This window comes from Mycteria americana, chromosome 1 (genome assembly GCF_035582795.1).
Source record: "Mycteria americana isolate JAX WOST 10 ecotype Jacksonville Zoo and Gardens chromosome 1, USCA_MyAme_1.0, whole genome shotgun sequence".
NCBI classification, from domain to species: Eukaryota; Metazoa; Chordata; class Aves; order Ciconiiformes; family Ciconiidae; genus Mycteria; species Mycteria americana.
In genome coordinates, this window is record NC_134365.1 from 32,519,381 (window position 1) to 32,537,468 (window position 18,088).

The 18,088-nt window shown below is 36.1% G+C and overlaps 1 protein-coding gene across 30 annotated transcripts in view; it reads left to right on the forward strand.

The window, feature by feature from the left end:
* NRCAM (neuronal cell adhesion molecule) overlaps positions 1-18,088 on the forward strand; it is a 62,103-nt gene that overhangs the window by 12,349 nt on the left and 31,666 nt on the right. For 22 of the 30 annotated variants that reach the window (XM_075491571.1, XM_075491581.1, XM_075491572.1 and 19 more), the window contains 11 exons: positions 6,512-6,655; positions 7,682-7,793; positions 8,116-8,282; positions 8,366-8,513; positions 9,064-9,188; positions 10,072-10,101; positions 11,490-11,591; positions 13,911-14,108; positions 14,222-14,292; positions 15,137-15,362; positions 15,661-15,776. In XM_075491571.1, coding sequence (XP_075347686.1) covers positions 6,512-6,655; positions 7,682-7,793; positions 8,116-8,282; positions 8,366-8,513; positions 9,064-9,188; positions 10,072-10,101; positions 11,490-11,591; positions 13,911-14,108; positions 14,222-14,292; positions 15,137-15,362; positions 15,661-15,776 — 1,439 coding nt within the window. The remainder of the gene's footprint in view (positions 1-6,511; positions 6,656-7,681; positions 7,794-8,115; positions 8,283-8,365; positions 8,514-9,063; positions 9,189-10,071; positions 10,102-11,489; positions 11,592-13,910; positions 14,109-14,221; positions 14,293-15,136; positions 15,363-15,660; positions 15,777-18,088) is intronic. The other 8 variants (XM_075491584.1, XM_075491578.1, XM_075491568.1 and 5 more) reach the window with 1 other exon arrangement.

Here is an 18,088-nt window from a genome sequence, read left to right on the forward strand (position 1 = left end):
ATGAGAGAACAGGTCTGTCTTGCATAATAGCCCCTGATTTGGGCTTTCAGATGTTATAAGGAAAGTCAGCTACAGCTAGAGGAATGTTAACTGGATGCTCATTCATAGACTGTATGGTTTATGATCTACAGAAAATCAGGAGGTCCCTCCATAAGAGACATATCTTCCTATCAAGCCACCTTGATGACTACATGCTGGATGTTCCTCCCAGTTTTCTTGGCTGGTTGATTGATAATGTGAATTCCTGGTTCTATCACATTCTCCTGTTGTAGCTAATCTATCTGAAAACAGATGTCCAAAATTATACAAATAATTCTTAAAAAATCCCATTTCAGTCAGTCAACTGTAGTTAGTTTTAACCACAGAAAGACTTTTCTAGTTTTGAAAATGGTTACTGTATTCATAAATTACTCATTAATGTGAGTTTTTGGAAGAATAAGCAGATCAAGAAGAATGATAGGATACTTCTAGCAAAAGTTACTATAACACAAATGATCCTGTGATCCTGTCAGAACTCGAAAAGCATACGTGAGCATCACTATACAAGGACCATATGTTTCTACATTCATATCAGAAAAAAAGCACCTAAGCTGTCTTTGCTTTCTTCATATATTTCCACAATAACAGGGTCTTCAAAGCTCTCCCTGAAGTTAGAGTTACTGAAAATCATGGCTTAAGAGCCAGTGCTGATCTCATGCTCCCATTTACATTCACTATTATTTGTGCATAAACTTAAGGACAGAATTACAGTAATAGTAGAACTACAACAACAAATGTTCAGTATAAAAATCTAAATCAAATAATCATCTCAGTTTCTCTGAGAAACTAATATTCTACTATTGAAACAAAATGATAGCTCAGCTTTACTAAAGAAATGAGTGACTAAACACTATAACACTTAAACAACAGACTTTGTGTTATTACATTTGTTTTCCAACAATCATATATAGTCATGGTGAATGCATAGCAGGACTGATTACTTTTGATTCATAACTTTGATTTGCTAAAGAAGATGCAGGCTTCTAAAGACAGTAATGAGTATTTCTGCTCTTTTCTGAAGAGAAACTATTCTCTGCTTTCACTGTGTTTTTCTGTGACAATTTACTGATCTAGGTAAGATTAGCTCTTACACATGCCGAAGATGTATGTGTTCTCATTGATACAGGGAAAAGCAGTCAAGTCATTTTATCCCTTTGTTTTCCAGCTTGTTTTCAGCCAGAGGGAATCTGTACTACAACATCTGAGGATGACATAAGCATTTTCACTATAGAATAGAAACAGTTAGTACTCACATATCCTACAAACCATGATTGTAATCCACAACATGCTTCTGGAAAAAAAGATATACTACCTTAGGTTACATCATACTTCTCAGGCAACAAAAACCACCCTGGTTCAGTGTCCTCTGGGACCTGGAGTCTAAGTTAGCAGAGCTGAGAACTTCTGATGTCAGCTGGATCTCATTCTCACTTTGTTGTATTTCAGAATGGGTAACAATATAAGGAACTCTGAGTTCAGGAATGATGATTTTCACGTTATTAGCTTTTTTAAACAATAGCAAATTACAGAATCACAATCAAAGGTATATACCTCCTTCCCAGTGAATTATTTTCAGTCTTCATTTTTTGTTAGGTTATTTTAAAACCACAGTATCACAACATAGTTGAGCATGAAAGGAACATCTAGTCCAACCTGCCTGCTCGAAGCAGGGTGTTATCTGCATCTGGTAGGTCAGGACTGTGTCCAGACAGATTTTGATTATCTCCAAGGTCAGAGACTCCATCACCTCCTTGGGCATCCTGTTTCAGGGTCTGACCACCCTCACAATAAAAACTTTCTTTTTATGTTTAAGTTAAAAATCCCACAACTCCAAGCAATGGGGTTTTTTTCCCAATTTTACACAGAGCTTAAAGATCTGAGCTAAAGAATTTGAAGTTGGTAGACCAATTTAATGTCTTAATAATTTTCTGCCCCAAATACATATCTTTCTTACAGATCAGGCTGAAGTTTGTATCATTTATTTGGACTGATAACATTATATTTTATAGTGCATCATCAGTTGGCAGTTGTTCTGTTCTTCATTGTGTTTAGCTTCCTGCATATGCATAAATGCACATTGACCAGCAATTAAAATTGATCAGGAAAATGAAATACTTCAATGGAAAAGGGTAAAATATCTCAACAAAATCTGGATTTTTTCCTTCCAGTTTTAAACATAATAGTGTGTTTTAACTGCTTCTCTTCAGAGAGCACATTTCATTCTGTCTTTTTTCTCCACAAAAAAAGTAATAATGGTGCCATAGTGGTTATTTAAACATCCTAACAAAAGTAATTGCTTGGGCTGTCTGAAGTTTATGAAACAGATGGAAGTATGCATTCAGATGAACGGAAGATATTCAGGGTGCTGATGACTAACTATGACAAAAGTATCTGATGGAGGTTATATCTTCTCTGTACAGGAATATGTTGTACGTGGCTATAGAGTCAAGAAGCCGTATTATTATACAAAGTGGTGGAAAAATTAGGTGAAACCAGGCAATCAGGTCTTTGTCCAGAAAGGACACAAACACGTTCATAAGCTGAGACTTGATGTTATTGGGAGTAAATGTTGGCTGTTACAGGGCACATGTTCAGCTGTCTGATACAGCAGCAGAACTCCTATAGCAAGTCCTCATCATTCATTATCCCGATTGTACAAACCCTTTTAAAATATTATGTGATTCTTTGCTATTTTGCTATCAGTGCCAAATTCAGATTTGTCAAGCATGTCAAAAGCATTTTATCCTTTTCGTGTAGCTATCCTGTAATGTGACCAGAATCCTTGTAAAGGCAAACAAGCAGTGCTTGAGTGGCCCTGCCATTGCTCTCTTTCCCCAGAAAAAAAAAAAAAAAGGACATGGAAAGGGCTGAAGTACTGCATGCCTTCTTTGCCTCAGTCTTTACTAGCAAGACTGACCTTCAGGAATCCTAGGTCCCAGAGACCAGGGGGAAAGGCTGGAAAGAGATGTACCTTTGGTGGAAGAGGATCACGTCAGGGCATACTTAAGCAAACTGGACATACGTAAGTCCATGGGCCCTGATGGGATGCACCCACAAGTGCTGAGGGAGCTGGCAGATGTCATTGCAAGGCCACTCTCAATAATCTTTGATTGCTCATGGTAACTGAGAGAAGTGCCTGAAGACCTGAGGAAAGCAAATGTTACTCCTATCTTCAAGAAAAGCAAGAAGGAGAACCCAGGGAACTACAAGCTGGTCAGCTTCACCTTGATCCCTGGGAAGTTGATGGAGCAGCTAATTCTGGAAACTGTTTCCAGGCACATTAAGGACAAGAAAACCATCAGGTGTAGTTAGCATGGCTTCACCAAGAGGAATTAATGCTTGACCAACTTGATACATTTCTATGATGAAATGACTGGCCTGGTAGATGAGGGGAAGAGTAGTGGATATTGTCTACCTGGACCTCAGCGAGGCCTTTGACACTGTCTCCCATAAGATCCTCATAGACAAGCTGTTGATCTATGGGCTGGATAAGCAGACAGTGAGGTGGGTAGAAAAATGACTGAATGGCCAGGCCCAGACAGTGGTGATCAGTGGCACAAAGTCTAGTTGGAGGCCAGTAACTACTGGTGCATCCCAGGGGTCAGTCCTGTTTATCATCTTCATTAATGATCTGTATGATGGGGCAGAGTGTACCCTCAGCGAGTTTGCTGATGACACAAAACTGGCAGGAGTGGCTGAGACACGAGAGGGTCATGCTACCATCCAGAGGGATCTCGACAGACTGGAGAAATGGGCTGACAAGAATGCCGTGAAGTTCAACAAGGGGAAGTACAAAGTCCTGCACCTGGGGAGGAACAACCCCATGCACCAGTACATGCTGGGGGGCTACCCAGCTGGAAAGCAGCTCAGCAGAAAAAGGCTTGGGCGTCCTGGTGGACACCAAGTTGACCATGAGGCAGCAATGTGCCCTTGTGGCAAAGAGGCTAATGTTATCCTGGGCTACATTAGACAACACTGTTGCCAGCAGATCGAGGGAGGTGATCCTTCCCCCATCGGGACACAGTCCTGGGCAACTGGCTCTAGGTGGCCCTGCTTGAGCAGGGGGTTGGACCAAATGACCTCCAGAGATCCCTTCCAGCCTCAACCATTCTGTGTGTGTGGGTGCAGCAGTGTGTGCTTAAGATCATTAAAGCAGCTGAATGATAACAGCATCTAACTTTTAGGGCCTGGCCCTGCAAAACAGTGTAGTACATGGGCAAAGACGTGTAGGTTCTGTTGGTGTTGCGTGGGAGGATGAGGTATGTCAGAAGACAGACTGTTGAATAGACGCCAGTCTCAACAGGGAGCTTTCTAAAATCGGTGCCCTTCAGCATGCAAGTGGCTAGACCAGCCAAAAGGAAGCACTGACTAACCTGACGCTTTCCTCAGTTTGGTTTTTTTCCTCTTGGGACCCACAGCTTGAAGCCCTTTTCTGAGAACAGGCACCTACCTCCTTTCCTTCAAATAACTGAAGAGGCATATCTCTTTTTTTTCTTCAATACAGCAGTGGGAAGGGAAGATGCTACCCTTCTTTTTATATGACAGTTTAATGGTTAGATCATTCTTTTAAGATCCAGTTCCTTCTTCAGTCATAGAGGATTGAACTAATGGCTTCCATCTCTCTGAAGGGGCCCTCCGTCAGCCTGTAAGGTATTATATATGAGAGCATGTGATGGGGGGAGTCTGTGCACCCATTAAAGCTGTCTGTGTGCAGAAAATGCTGCAGGATTCAGAGGGCATGAGTGAAGGGAAGCCCAGAGCCCTGGCCAGGAAGTAGCCATGATTGGAACAGCCGTGGGCTGATCTACCTCCTGGGAAGGCAGTTGTGCGTATTTTCCATTTAACAGTGATTTGTATGCAGAAACAGACCACTTCTCACAGCTGACTGGCCTGCCTGCTGGGCTGCTCACCTGCTCCGTCTATTTTCAGCCCATGAATCTTTTAATGAAAATGGCATTTACATAGAATAGGAAGCAATGTGGAACATGGAACACAACAGGAAGTAAAGCAAAAGAGGAGAAAAATCGGTGCCAGCAATCCAGAAGCCCAGAGAATAAGCATTTAAAATTCCAGCAGTACCTTTTTCTTCCTTTCCAAAATGTTTGAATTTGTGATATTGATTTGAACTCAGAGTGATGGAAGATAAGAGTTAAAAATTGAGTCGATAACTGCTCTTGAGGCATCTGTTTGGAAATTGATGTAATTACTTTACAGGCAAAATGGCCTTAGAGTTCATCCAAGATGGAGATACCCTTAAGCAGGAGTACAGAACTGTGGTCCCCTTCAGCTGTCCCCTTTCATTCTTCTCTCTTAGACAATTCAGTAACAGGTACTTCAGTAGATTTGAGAAAATGTAAGAGAAACTTCTTTTTCTTTACAGATGAGTACTGAGATATTGTCTGAATCAAAAGGTTTTGCCGCTTAAAAAATTGATGCTAATTTCGTGAATTGATCTTTTTTATGAATCCAAAGAAATGAGAAATGCTTTTATATGAAGATGTCTTCCACAAATATAGTTATTTTCTCAAGTTCCAATAATATATTAGGGTGTCAATTTTGATGATGCAACCAAACTATGGTGCATTTATTTATGCATATATGCATTTATTTTTAAGATTAATATATAAATAATGTCACCATTAAGTTTCAATATTAATAATACATTGATGTGTTTTGATTTAATATTTACTTAAAATATTAAACTATAGTTTGTGCATTTTTCTCTGTTACACCTAACTCCATCCAGTTGTATTGTAACTGACAGCTATTATTCTTCAGTAATATCTCAGAATTTTATTTTCAGTTACATTCTCGATTCTTCTGGGATGCAAGAGCTGTTTGGCAGCTCAGGCTACTACAGAACAGTTGAGGAAATGGTATTGTATAGTTCTTATAAAAGGGAAAGAGTGCCACCTACTGAATTACTATCACTGTTCTTGTGAAGACTCTTGATTTTGTGTGAAAGAATTACTTATGTTTTACTCTGAGATAGTTTTCAACTGAGTGAGTAAGGCTATTTTTATATACAACAACTGATTTGAAAAGCTGAAACCTTTAAGTCACAGAGGATTGTAAAGGTCAATGTAATTCTAACATAATTTTCTTTTGACACTCAGAAATATTTCCTTATTTTTTCTAGATATTATCTGTATTTGCCTGAATCTTATCATATCAGTATTTTTCGTCTGTAATGCATGCAAACTATGATCTCAGCTTCACTTCTTTGAAAAACAAACAACAACAAAAAACCCTCAAAAAATGGGAACTCTACCGTCCTGAGTTAAATATTTGTAGAATTGGAAGAACTTCCTTAATCATACTGAAATTCACATCTTAACCAGAGAACAGTCACCCAGGAAAATAGAAGAAAGGGCATATTGGTCTTTCACATTGTTTCTTCTTTTCAGAAGTGTGAAACATATCATCCAACAGCAGTTTAGGAAAAACAATTTTTTTTTCTTTACACCAACAGTTGCCCCAGAGGATCCTAGCAGAAAAGTAGATGGTGATACCATTATTTTCTCCCATGTGCAAGAAAGGTCAAGTGCTGTCTATCAGTGCAATGCTTCTAATGAATATGGATATTTGCTAGCAAACGCATTTGTGAATGTTCTGGGTAAGAAACAGATTTTATATTTTTCATTTTTCTTGCATATTCAATTGTCTCCTGCTACTACACGGATTGCATGCTCAAGCCTTGCTTGAGGTCTTCGGTGGGAATAGACGTATTTCTTGAGCCCTGTAAAAGGCAAGAGTATACATACCTTGTTTTTTGTAGGATATTCCTCAATTTCACTTTCACGATTCCTAAGTAAGAAGGATAGTTGTGAAAGCTGGGGAAAACTTGGAAGAAATTTTATCTCTTTTGTTTGTTTGTTTATGTAAATCAAGCAAACGGAAGCATAACAAATAAGGGAGGAATTAATATTCCTTAAGTTAGTATATTTCAGTACACATTCATTGATTGCGGGTGTTTTGGGTCAGGTAAATAGATGATCTCTAAATTGCTATATCAAGGGGATGTGATTATGCATTTGTCTTGAAGGCCTCCCAAGAATATGTTTGTGACTAGGAGATATTGTGGCCTCTCTAATTCTTATCGCTGAATTTGACAAAACTAGTAGCAAAATCCTAGGCAGAATGGCCTCTAAAGGCTCTCCTGCAGGAACTGGCAGATCTTTTGATTGAGAGACACTGTCTTTTAAATGAAAGAACTCACTTTGGTTCCATGGTTCCTTTAAAATATGTAGGTATTTTAAAGGAACCATTGTATTTTCACCAAAAATACATCTTAGCTTCTTTCTGCCTGCAGGTTTGTTCGGAGTTATGTAGTTCAGTCTGTTCCCAGGAGTTTCTCTTCTTGACGTATATTCTGATTTAAATTTTCCAAATGAAATCACTGCCTTTGGTGCCCATTCCTATTACCTGTAAACACGAAAGAAGCATTTGTTTTTCACAAGATTATTCTCTTACATTAACGTTTCCTCAGGCTACTGGCAGTAGAATGTATTTGGACCTAGTCTGAGACCAAAAATCACTTCAGAGAAGGATGTTAACTTACAATTATTTAGGCCATTCTTGATGTCTTAGCATTCTGTATTTGCATCTTTGTGTCTATATCCAGATATCTTTGTCTTTTCAGCTGAGCCACCAAGAATTCTAACTCCTGCTAATAAACTGTATCAAGTCATCTCAGATAGTCCTGCATTGCTAGACTGTGCTTATTTTGGTTCACCTAAGCCTGAAATTGAATGGTAAGCTATAGTTGTGCTTAAGTTATGTAAAAAGAGCTAGTTATATCTATGGAAGCAAACATTTAAAGCTTTAAAACTATTTTTACTCTATTTACAATTTAAAAACAGGGTATTTTAAAATATATGCTGATTACAATACACTAATACAATATTACGTATACTTAACGTAGAAATAGTTAAGTTATCCCTACAGAGTCAAGTTTCATTATGTGATTCTGTCCATATTTTCTACTGTGGCAGTCCCAAGTTTGCATTTTCTGGTAATAAAATACAACAGAATTTAACTATGATGTTGGATAATGATATTACTTTTTATATGAAGGTTTAAAGGAGTGAAAGGCAGCATCTTGCGTGGAAGTGAATACGTTTTCCATGATAATGGAACCTTGGAAATTCCAGTGGCTCAAAAGGATAGTACTGGTACATACACATGTGTAGCAAGGAATGAATTAGGAAAGGTACAAAATGAGGTGCAATTGGAAGTTAAAGGTAAGAAATGAATCACTCTTTCATCACAGGTTAGTATAGAATTTCAGACTTTCTAAATATCTAATAGTAATTTTAAATTTCAGATCCGACAATGATAATTAAACAGCCAGAATACAAAGTGATCCAGAGATATGGCCAAGTTTCATTTGAGTGTATAATAAAACATGATTCTACCTTATTACCAACAGTTATATGGTTGAAGGACAATGATGAACTGCCAGATGATGAAAGGTATGGACAAAATAATTTTCCTTTATTTTTAATTTTCTAGTTTCTTTTGTCTGCTCATATTCCTGATCTTTGAAAGGAACATATTGACCTATTGACATTTTCCAAAGAAGACTGATAAATATCATCACTATCCCATATTTGGTGACTAAAGGACTTATCTAGTGTGGTGAAAATGTTAAGATAGAATTCAAAATAAAATGAGATGTAAAAATTTTTAATTGTGCACATTGACCATGTATGTCAATCGTAAGGAGAAGATAATTGGCGTAAGAAGCCAAAGGGATAAAGGAAGACTATTTTGCTCTAGATCACAGATAATTAAAAGTTGTTTTAGTATATTCGGAAATAAAAGCACATTAGGATAGACAGTTACTGTGGGAAGATGGTCAAGAGCAATGTAGAAAAGGCTGCCATCGTCCCATAGCTTACATTGCTGTCTAGGTATTTCCTGAAATACACAAGTATATGGGATTTGATAATGTCTTATGCAAGTTTCTTACAACAGTACCAGTTATTGAAAAATCAGTGGCTGAATCTATTGTATTTACAGGTTTCTAGTTGGTAAAGACAACTTGACCATTATGAATGTAACTGATAAAGATGATGGAACATACACTTGCATAGTTAATACTACTCTGGACAGTGTTTCAGCAAGTGCTGTGCTTACTGTTGTTGGTAAGAATACTCTCAAACTTTATGATAGCAGAACTGTGTTTAATTACTGTTAAGTATGAAAACAGCATTACATTTAAAATGAAAAGCACATACATAGTTTTGGTTTATAGGACAGGACAAAGGAAATGTCACCTATTTGTAAATGTGTTTCAGTTTTTTAAAAATATAGTTTTACCCTAAAGTTTGCCTTTGAATCAGGTACTTACAAAAGGGTCCTGTACCTACAGGACACATTCAGTTTCATGCTGAATAGGTTTTCATTTGGATCACCTCTGAGCTAACACAGTAGATTACATATTGCAGAGTATTTGAACATAAACATGTTATCTCAGGAATCTCTTTTGCCGCCAAATTATGCTTCAGAAAGACTGAGCGTGCTTGGTTGTATGACTTTTCAAGGATTTTCTTTTTAAATTAGTTCACTCTGTTAAGTTTCTATGATTGCAGATTGTTGTAAAATATGTTACTTTGCCCCTTCTCACAATTTGTAAGAAAGCTTTAAGTAAATGTTCTGAATGATTCTTACCTGAGTTCAAGCTGAGATTCAAAGTCAAGTATGCTTGTCTTAAAATTGTGTTGTGATCTTATGGCTATCCAGGAATGACATATGCCAAACGTCTAGTACTTATTTAAAAGTTTTTATAAGATCGCTTACTTTATTTATTTTCTTGATCTATCTTTATTTAAAAAGTGGATAAAATATTCAAGAATACTTTAATAACTTTTCAGTGAAAAATTATCAATGTATTATTTAAAATCAACCATTTACTCTAAATAAGTTAACTTTTCTTTGTCTCTAATAATTATAGTATTTAACTACCTATGGTATTCTGTTTCTTTGGCTACTAACTGATTAAATCATTTATATTAATGTTCTTTTCAGCTGCTCCCCCAACTCCAGCTATCATTTACGGTAAACTAATATGAAGTTCTCTTTCTGCATCATCTGCCAGATATATTTATCATTTGCCTATTGCAAAGTGCAACATATTTTCTTTTTTTCCCTTTTTCCTGTGTTTTTGTGTGTGTGTGTGTGGTTTCATCCCATTTTACCAACTGCTTCATTACTGGAGTACTGGACTTTGGAATTTTACAGTGCAGGCTACTTTGTATTTTAAGGAATAAATGATTTTTGGACATAAATTATTTTTAATTAAGGTTGGTTACAGTGTGATAATGTTTTTCTCATAGAGAACACTGTAATGCAAATTGGTTATATAACAAATGAAAGATCTAAAAGGTAAATCCAACTGTTCATTGAAAGCTAATTCACTATCAAAGAACTTGCACCAACCAAATTATGGTATGTTTTTACATTGCTTTTGATGACAGCTTTGTAGGCCTGGTGTACTTTATTTCATAGTTTGTCTTCATTTTACTTCACTCATAAAATGGATAGGACCATATTGACCAGTTTGATTGATGAAATTGCTAATAAGGATTTTAAAATTAAAGCTGAAATTCCCCCAAAAAATCTGCCAGTCAGGTACAGTCTTAAATTTGACAATATTTCATACAGCCTTTAATTTGGTAGCATTTTTTCTGAGTTTGGGTTTTAAAATGCAATATAATATACCTAAAACACTTTTAAGTATGAGCATCTTAAGCACTTTTATGTAAATCCTATCACATTCAGTGAAAATGCTTATGTATTCTTAAATGAACCTACTTATTAGTCTTGATTTTTATTTAACAGATCATATAATGAATTATTTTCAGCAATTTGGAATGGAGAATTACATCTTTATGCATTGTAAGGATGTATATTAACAGCTTGCATGGTATTTCAGGATCTTTTAAAAGTACAGCAAAAAATAAATGACTTAGTAACTTGTAATTAGTTTCTATTTGAACTATACTTGTTTTGAATTCACATGCAAAATATTGGTAGTGATTCTAGAAAAACTTCTTTGATGTGAATGCTTCTTTATTTTCCATGTTTTATTAAATATTTCTAGTTACAAGAGATAACCACCCATAAGCACTCAAAGATGAACTAAACATGCATTTCATAATTCTTTGCATCTCATCACACTTTTATATTACAGTGCAATCAGACATAGATAAAATCAAATATAGATTCTTGTTAATGTATAGAAGTTTCCAGATACATCAGTTCTCCATTTTATCTCTGTTTTGTAAAAATTGCATGCTAATGGTCATTAAGTCATGCTTATATAAGTGAGTAGATCTGCCCTGCTGTATTTGTGGAATTCTTTTGATTGGAATGTAAGGATTTTTTCAAAGATGAAACTACGTATTCTGGTGTGATTATTTACTTTGTGTTCATTTGATTTACAGCTCGGCCAAATCCACCCTTTGACTTGGAATTGACAGGTCAGCTGGAAAGAAGCGTTGAACTCTCATGGATACCAGGAGATGAAAATAACAGTCCCATTACAAGTACGTTTGTTTGTATCTATTGCATTACGTTAGAAGCATTACGTTAAGTGTTCTCAGATTCCAAAGACTTCTGAGATAAATTTTGTCTGCAGCATGGAAGAATGGTAAATTCATTTGCTACAGTTGCCATTTATTTACGTAACAAAAATTCACTGAATGTCCTCTACTGTACAGCCAAATAGAAAGACTTATGTACTGCCCTAAAAAGCTAAGCTTTTGATCCAAAAACCCGTCCTAGTTAACATAGAAGTGGATACTGATATGAGCTCTGTCTGACAAGGCCCAGTCTTATGAATATGTAGGGAGTAGACTTGTTCATTAGTTGTATGCTTCTGAAGGAGAGAGCTACTAACATCTTGCATTAACTCTTTTGTAATTCCCATGAATTTGAAATAGCATCAGTACCAATATCTTTAGGGATTATCCATCACTACTGATACAGAAGCTTATTCTTCATCAAAATATAAGGCAGATAGTTTTTCTGTTTTTTTCTAGTCCAGACAGTTGAAGAAATAAAGCATGTCCATAAGACAGAGAAAATAAACATCTATAAACTTTTGAGACAGGAAATTGATCTTAAATGCTATTATTCCTCCCAGTAGAACATGATGAAAGAGACTCTTGCTTATATTCAGCAGAGAGGATGGAGAGGGAATTTAGGAGGAAGGAAGAAGGATGTTACTGTTTGTTTTCAAAAAAATAATAGGATCAGAAAGATTTGTCAGGGCAACTTTTCCATTATGAGCAACGTAATGTAATTATTTAATTATATATGCAGTGTATTTTTAGTTAATAGCTGCCACAAGTTACTGAGACCAGTGTACATGTTATATGTGGAATGAATGAGTTAGGCTGACATACTGAGTGTTGCTCTCCAGGGTCTGATGCTGGTCAGTATCAACACTGAACACATACCATAAGGATCAGGCATGTGGAAAGGAAGTTTTGTAAAAACAGAATTTCACAAATTTCAGAACACATCAAAGATTTTGCTTGCATTTTGGTGAAACACCAAGGGATTTTGCTGAAGTTTTACACTTTCAAACTTGTCTAATGTATATCAACTAGTAATATACTTTTTAAAATATAATACATAGAAGTTTAATGTAAACAGTTGAATTGTATTTAAGTTATGGCTTATTCATATACTCTTGTATCAATATTTTCATTTTTTTCCAGACCAGAATACACAAGTCTTGCCTTTCTATAGGAATGAGATCACACTGTTTCAAAAGAAATGATACTAGATGGTGTTGGCTCATGTCAGAATTTTTCTAGAAGTGGGATACTGTGTGCACTCTAATATTGGAAATTGAACTCTTCTGACTAAATAATGCTGGTTTTAATTATGATACCCCACCTTGTCTCCACCTATAGATGAGATAGGGCAAAATCTTTCTTACACAACACACAAACATTTGATGTTCATGTAAATTTCATATATCTAAACTTAAGGTTCCATGGAATATACTCAGACTACACATTCTTCTCCAATTTATTTACTGTATCCTAACAATTCCTGTTAAGTGTTTCAAAATTTGTCTCTCATACCTAAGAGCAGGAAGCTTCTTAGGCTGTTTCACAGCTAAAAAAAAAATGTCATTTTGTCTTTGATAATGAATATAATTTTCTTTTTGGAGTTCTAAAAACCTGTTTATCCCTGAGGTTATATACTCTGTAGGGTCTTAACAGTAATCATCATAATGTTCACACAAAGAACTCTCAAGAAATTTAGCTTCTGAACATACATTCCTAGACTTAATTTGAAGATACTGAAAAGTGCTCTCGAAAACCTTCCTCAAGTACTGGTTCTTGACTTTAAATAGTTCTTCACTAAGCCAGTCTCATTGCGGAAAATGGAATACTCAGAGAGTTTTAATATTGCACAGGTACTACTTACTATCAGCTCGATACAACTAAGACCAATATATTTGTCAGCCAAATATTACGTTTACATCAAAATTCCAATCTTGTCCCACTTTCTTGCTGTGGTACTTCAAGGGTTCCTGTTACATTAAAATCCAGTACCTGAGAGAGAGCTCTTGTAATAATGTGTTACCTGACAGGTAGCTGCATTAGTAAGAATACCAAATAATAAAAGTAAGAGTGTTTCTATTATATTTCTATCTAGGCAGTACTTTTGAAATCCACACTATAGATTTTTGTTCTGGTTTATGTACTTACATTTCTATTTCTGTGACTTTTTAAAAACTTTGATTGGATCACTCCCTTCTGATCAGCTCATTTAGAAATGCCTACACTGATCTAGGAATGTGTTGCAAGTTTCGACATAAAGTTGGATTCAATTTCTGTTTACAGACTTTGTGATTGAATATGAAGATGGGCTGCATGAACCAGGGGTATGGCATTACCAGACGGAAGTTCCTGGAACTCAGACAACAGTACAGTTGAAGTTGTCTCCGTACGTCAACTACTCATTCCGTGTGATAGCTGTCAATGAGATTGGCAGAAGTCAGCCGAGTGAACCATCTGAGCAGTACCTGACAAAATCTGCAAGTAAATAACTATTCCCACTTACCAGTGATTGATTTATACTATGAATGGCATTGAATTTGCTGGGAATGCAAACAGCAGCCATTCTTCTTCATGTGTAAATATTTTATTTCTAGACCCTGATGAAAATCCTTCTAATGTACAAGGAATAGGCTCAGAACCTGATAATTTGGTAATAACATGGGAGGTAAGTTTGTTTTTTGGAGGTTTCATTTGTTTGTTTTCAGGTCTGTGAGTAGCATTTTTTTAGAGAAATAATAATGATCTAACTGTGAACATGCTATGAGAATACTCTATGCGTTGCTTGCTTAAAACATTCTTGAAAAAGAGTAAAATGCAGACATTTCCCCATCTTCATTTTCAGGGATAAGCTGCATGCATTACGAAAAAAAAAAAAAGGTGCCATATTTTCCTTGAGTGATTTTGAAGATAAGCCATTTAGTAATACAGGATGTTTTGCTGCCAATTTAGGAAAACTTAAATATGTAAATAGTGGTTTATCTCAAGTAGAGTCTTATTTTTAGAATGAATTCTAATGTGAATCCTAATTCTACCCTCAACTTTTGTGATAAACTAAATTCTTTTGTGATAAACTAAATTATTGTGCACTATTCCACTTTGTGCAAAAGTTTTCTGTCATGCCCTTACCATTATGACAGGAGCTTAAGGAGAGCCATGTAAAACCAATTTCCCATCCCAGGCAAGAAACATTGTTTAGGGAACACTGTTTATAGTGAGCTGGTGTAAGTCTGTTTTTCCCTTTTCCAGAAATCTCAATGTATGGTTGCATGAGAATTAGCCAGGATCACCATTCAATGTGATTTTTACTAATGAATGAAAAGCAACTGAACTGACCTCCTGTAAAAGCTAAATTGCATAGCTTGGAAATGTCAGCAGTGTGTCTCTGTCACAGAACACAGTGGTAAATTTTCAGTAAAATTTTGAAGAAGAATCAGTGTATTTCCTTTGTGACTTTGGATTTTTCAGATGCTTCAGAATGTTTTTAAAAATACTTCTTCTTTTTATTTCAGTCTTTAAAAGGTTTTCAGTCTAATGGACCAGGGCTTCAGTACAAAGTCAGCTGGCGTCAGAAGGATGTTGATGATGAATGGACATCTGTTATAGTTGCAAATGTATCTAAATATATTGTGTCTGGTACACCAACTTTTGTTCCCTATGAAATAAAAGTACAAGCTTTAAATGACCTGGGATATGCACCAGAGCCATCAGAGGTGATTGGACATTCAGGGGAAGACTGTAAGTTTTGTAGTTTGGCTCAACTGTACTAAAAGCAACTAAATGTGTAACCTAAATGGGTATTTAAAATACTAAAATATTGAAAAAGGGGGATAGTAATTATTTTTTTAATGAAAATGAAGTAATTTGGAGATAATAAGGCTTCATAATACTCTGTAGTATTAATCCTGAGGTCAGCTTTTTAACATAGGAACATTTTAACCTGCTCCTTGCGTGCAATGCAAAGACTCATTCTGAAAAAGTATGTTCGTGTGGTGTCTCATTCTAACTAGGCACTTGTTGCATGCTTTCCACACAGTGCCAATGGTTGCTCCAGGCAATGTGCAGGTTCATGTTATTAACAGCACATTAGCAAAGGTGCATTGGGACCCAGTTCCACTAAAAACTGTCCGAGGACACCTTCAAGGGTACAAAGTAAGTACAATCAAAAGCTTTCTGTTCCTCGTTTATTAAAATAGATCACTCTTCCTATATGCGACTGTATCCAGATTGAAGTAACTGACATACAAGAGGACTCCTGCTTTTCAGCAAGCTCACAAATTTTGCTGACAGGAGCAACAGCATTGATACAATTCATTTAAAGTTCAGCAATGTTCAAGCCTTGTAGCACTAGCCTCCTGTGACATTGTCCGTGAAGAAAAATGGGATGTGTTTGCAATTAAGTTTGCACACATTATATAGATTAAAAAAATGATAATAGTTTTACAGATCTTATTCCAAAAGCATATTTAGAGGATGAGGAGAAATAGTTTCTGTACGAGTCTGTTCTAGGTCTACTGCTAAGATTACTCATCGTCTGCCATAATATGATTAATCACATCTTTAATTCTGAGTAACTGGCCACTTACTAGCTTATGCTGGGTGCTGTGTCTTTTTGGGGGCCAGGAAAAATCTCAGTTTAAAAGCTCAATTTAAGGAGACAGGAAGTGGCAGAAGATTTGGACTGTACATATAATTGAAGGAAGCTTAGTGTAAGATAATGTGCTGGCTTTGATGATAACTGAGAAGGCTGTGTTGGAGACAAAAGACTGCAATTAATAGAGAATGGGAGACAGAAGGACTTCAAGGTTAGAAACTGGGGGAACTGGTGTCCCTGGGGGACAGGGAAAATCTGATGGCAAAAGTTGCTTCAGAGGTTGCACTAGAAGCCCATCAGAAGCAACTCAAGAGTGGAAACTGCAGAAGCATGGTAGACTGGTTGTGGAGGGAAGAGTGGAATGAGAGGATATACTGACTTCCCATGCAACAACAGAAGAAAATAAAAAATTATTACTTCTTTGCTCCTCTGCAAGTATACTAATAAATATGTTCTAACAAAACAGACTAGTTACACAGCCTGAACTAGTTTACTTCTTAAGACAGACTAATTTAAACTACTTCTGTTTAAATGAAAGGAGGAAAAAGAAATATTTGAAAAATGAAAAGAGTAAAGAATATTCGGAGGAGAATAAATGTACATCATACTTATAAAATGGAGGACTAGCATTCAAGAGCATTGAAACCAAACTTTAGTGCATGGTTACCACATGAATGTGAGTTCCTGGTATGTGGATGTCACTTACCTGGCACAAAATACCACTGTCCACAGAAACTTAAGCTAGTTCTGTATGAGCTAGCATAAGTATTTGTAGTGAGTGTGGTGCTTTGCCCTAGATAATAAACTGGGCTGAGAAACAGGACTTACTAGTCTGTTAGATGTTTATCTGTTAGATGACAGTCTCATATCAACGTGGTATTTCACACACAAATGGGCAACCAAGACAAAACATCCATTATGTGAGGATTAAAGAGTTAGAATTTAGTGAAGCTAATGCTTATTATTAATCCAATTAGAGCAACACTAATGCTCATAATCCAAATCACCAAATTTCTGTTAAAGATCGTTAATAATACAAAAAAATCCATAGATATGAATGTCTGCCTATATATCACATGTTAAGTTCTCACCCATCAAAGGCATGGTTACAGTGAGTTGTCATCCTCCCAATTTTAGATGGAGATTTCTTTTTCCTCAGACTTGGAGTCTCTGAGGGTTATTTTCTGTCCTGTATTTGCTAATGGGTTGCACACTTTCCTTACTATAAAGCATTTCAAACTTAAGAAGACATTTTAAAAATCATTCTTTTCACTGTTATTGCTGCCATTTTTTCCTGTTGTTCTTATGAATTCAGTGGTTATTCAATACAGTATGTGAAAAATGTGATGCAGTCTCTTTTACTGTCATATTCCTCTTCCAAATCACTGCTTATCAAACCCAGCTTATTACAGCTCTCTCTTAATTTCAGCCTGGCTAGTGACAAGTGATGACCCAACTATAATAATGTGCTTTGTGAAAAGTTACTGGCTAACAATTCTAACTATACCTGAGGAGTTTCAATATTAATAGTACCAACACTTCAAGCTTTTGTTAGCTTGTAAATGGCTTTCTACACTAGTTGGTAGGATGAGAGCTACAGGATGACAGCTGGCGGTGTTCAAAAACATTAACTCAAGTCATGTAAAATACAGTGGCCCTTAACAGTGATTAAAGTGAAATGATATGTTGTTAGCAATAGAAAGCTGATGTTAGTGTAACATTGCTTTATAAGCTATCTAGTTGGGCTTTGTAAGTCTTAACAGTTCCCTTTTTTGAATTCATATGTGAAATCCCAGCTTCCTTAATTAAAGAGGTGTTTTGCAGTTGGCCTAAATGGAACCAGAATTTTACTCATTTACATTGCTTTATC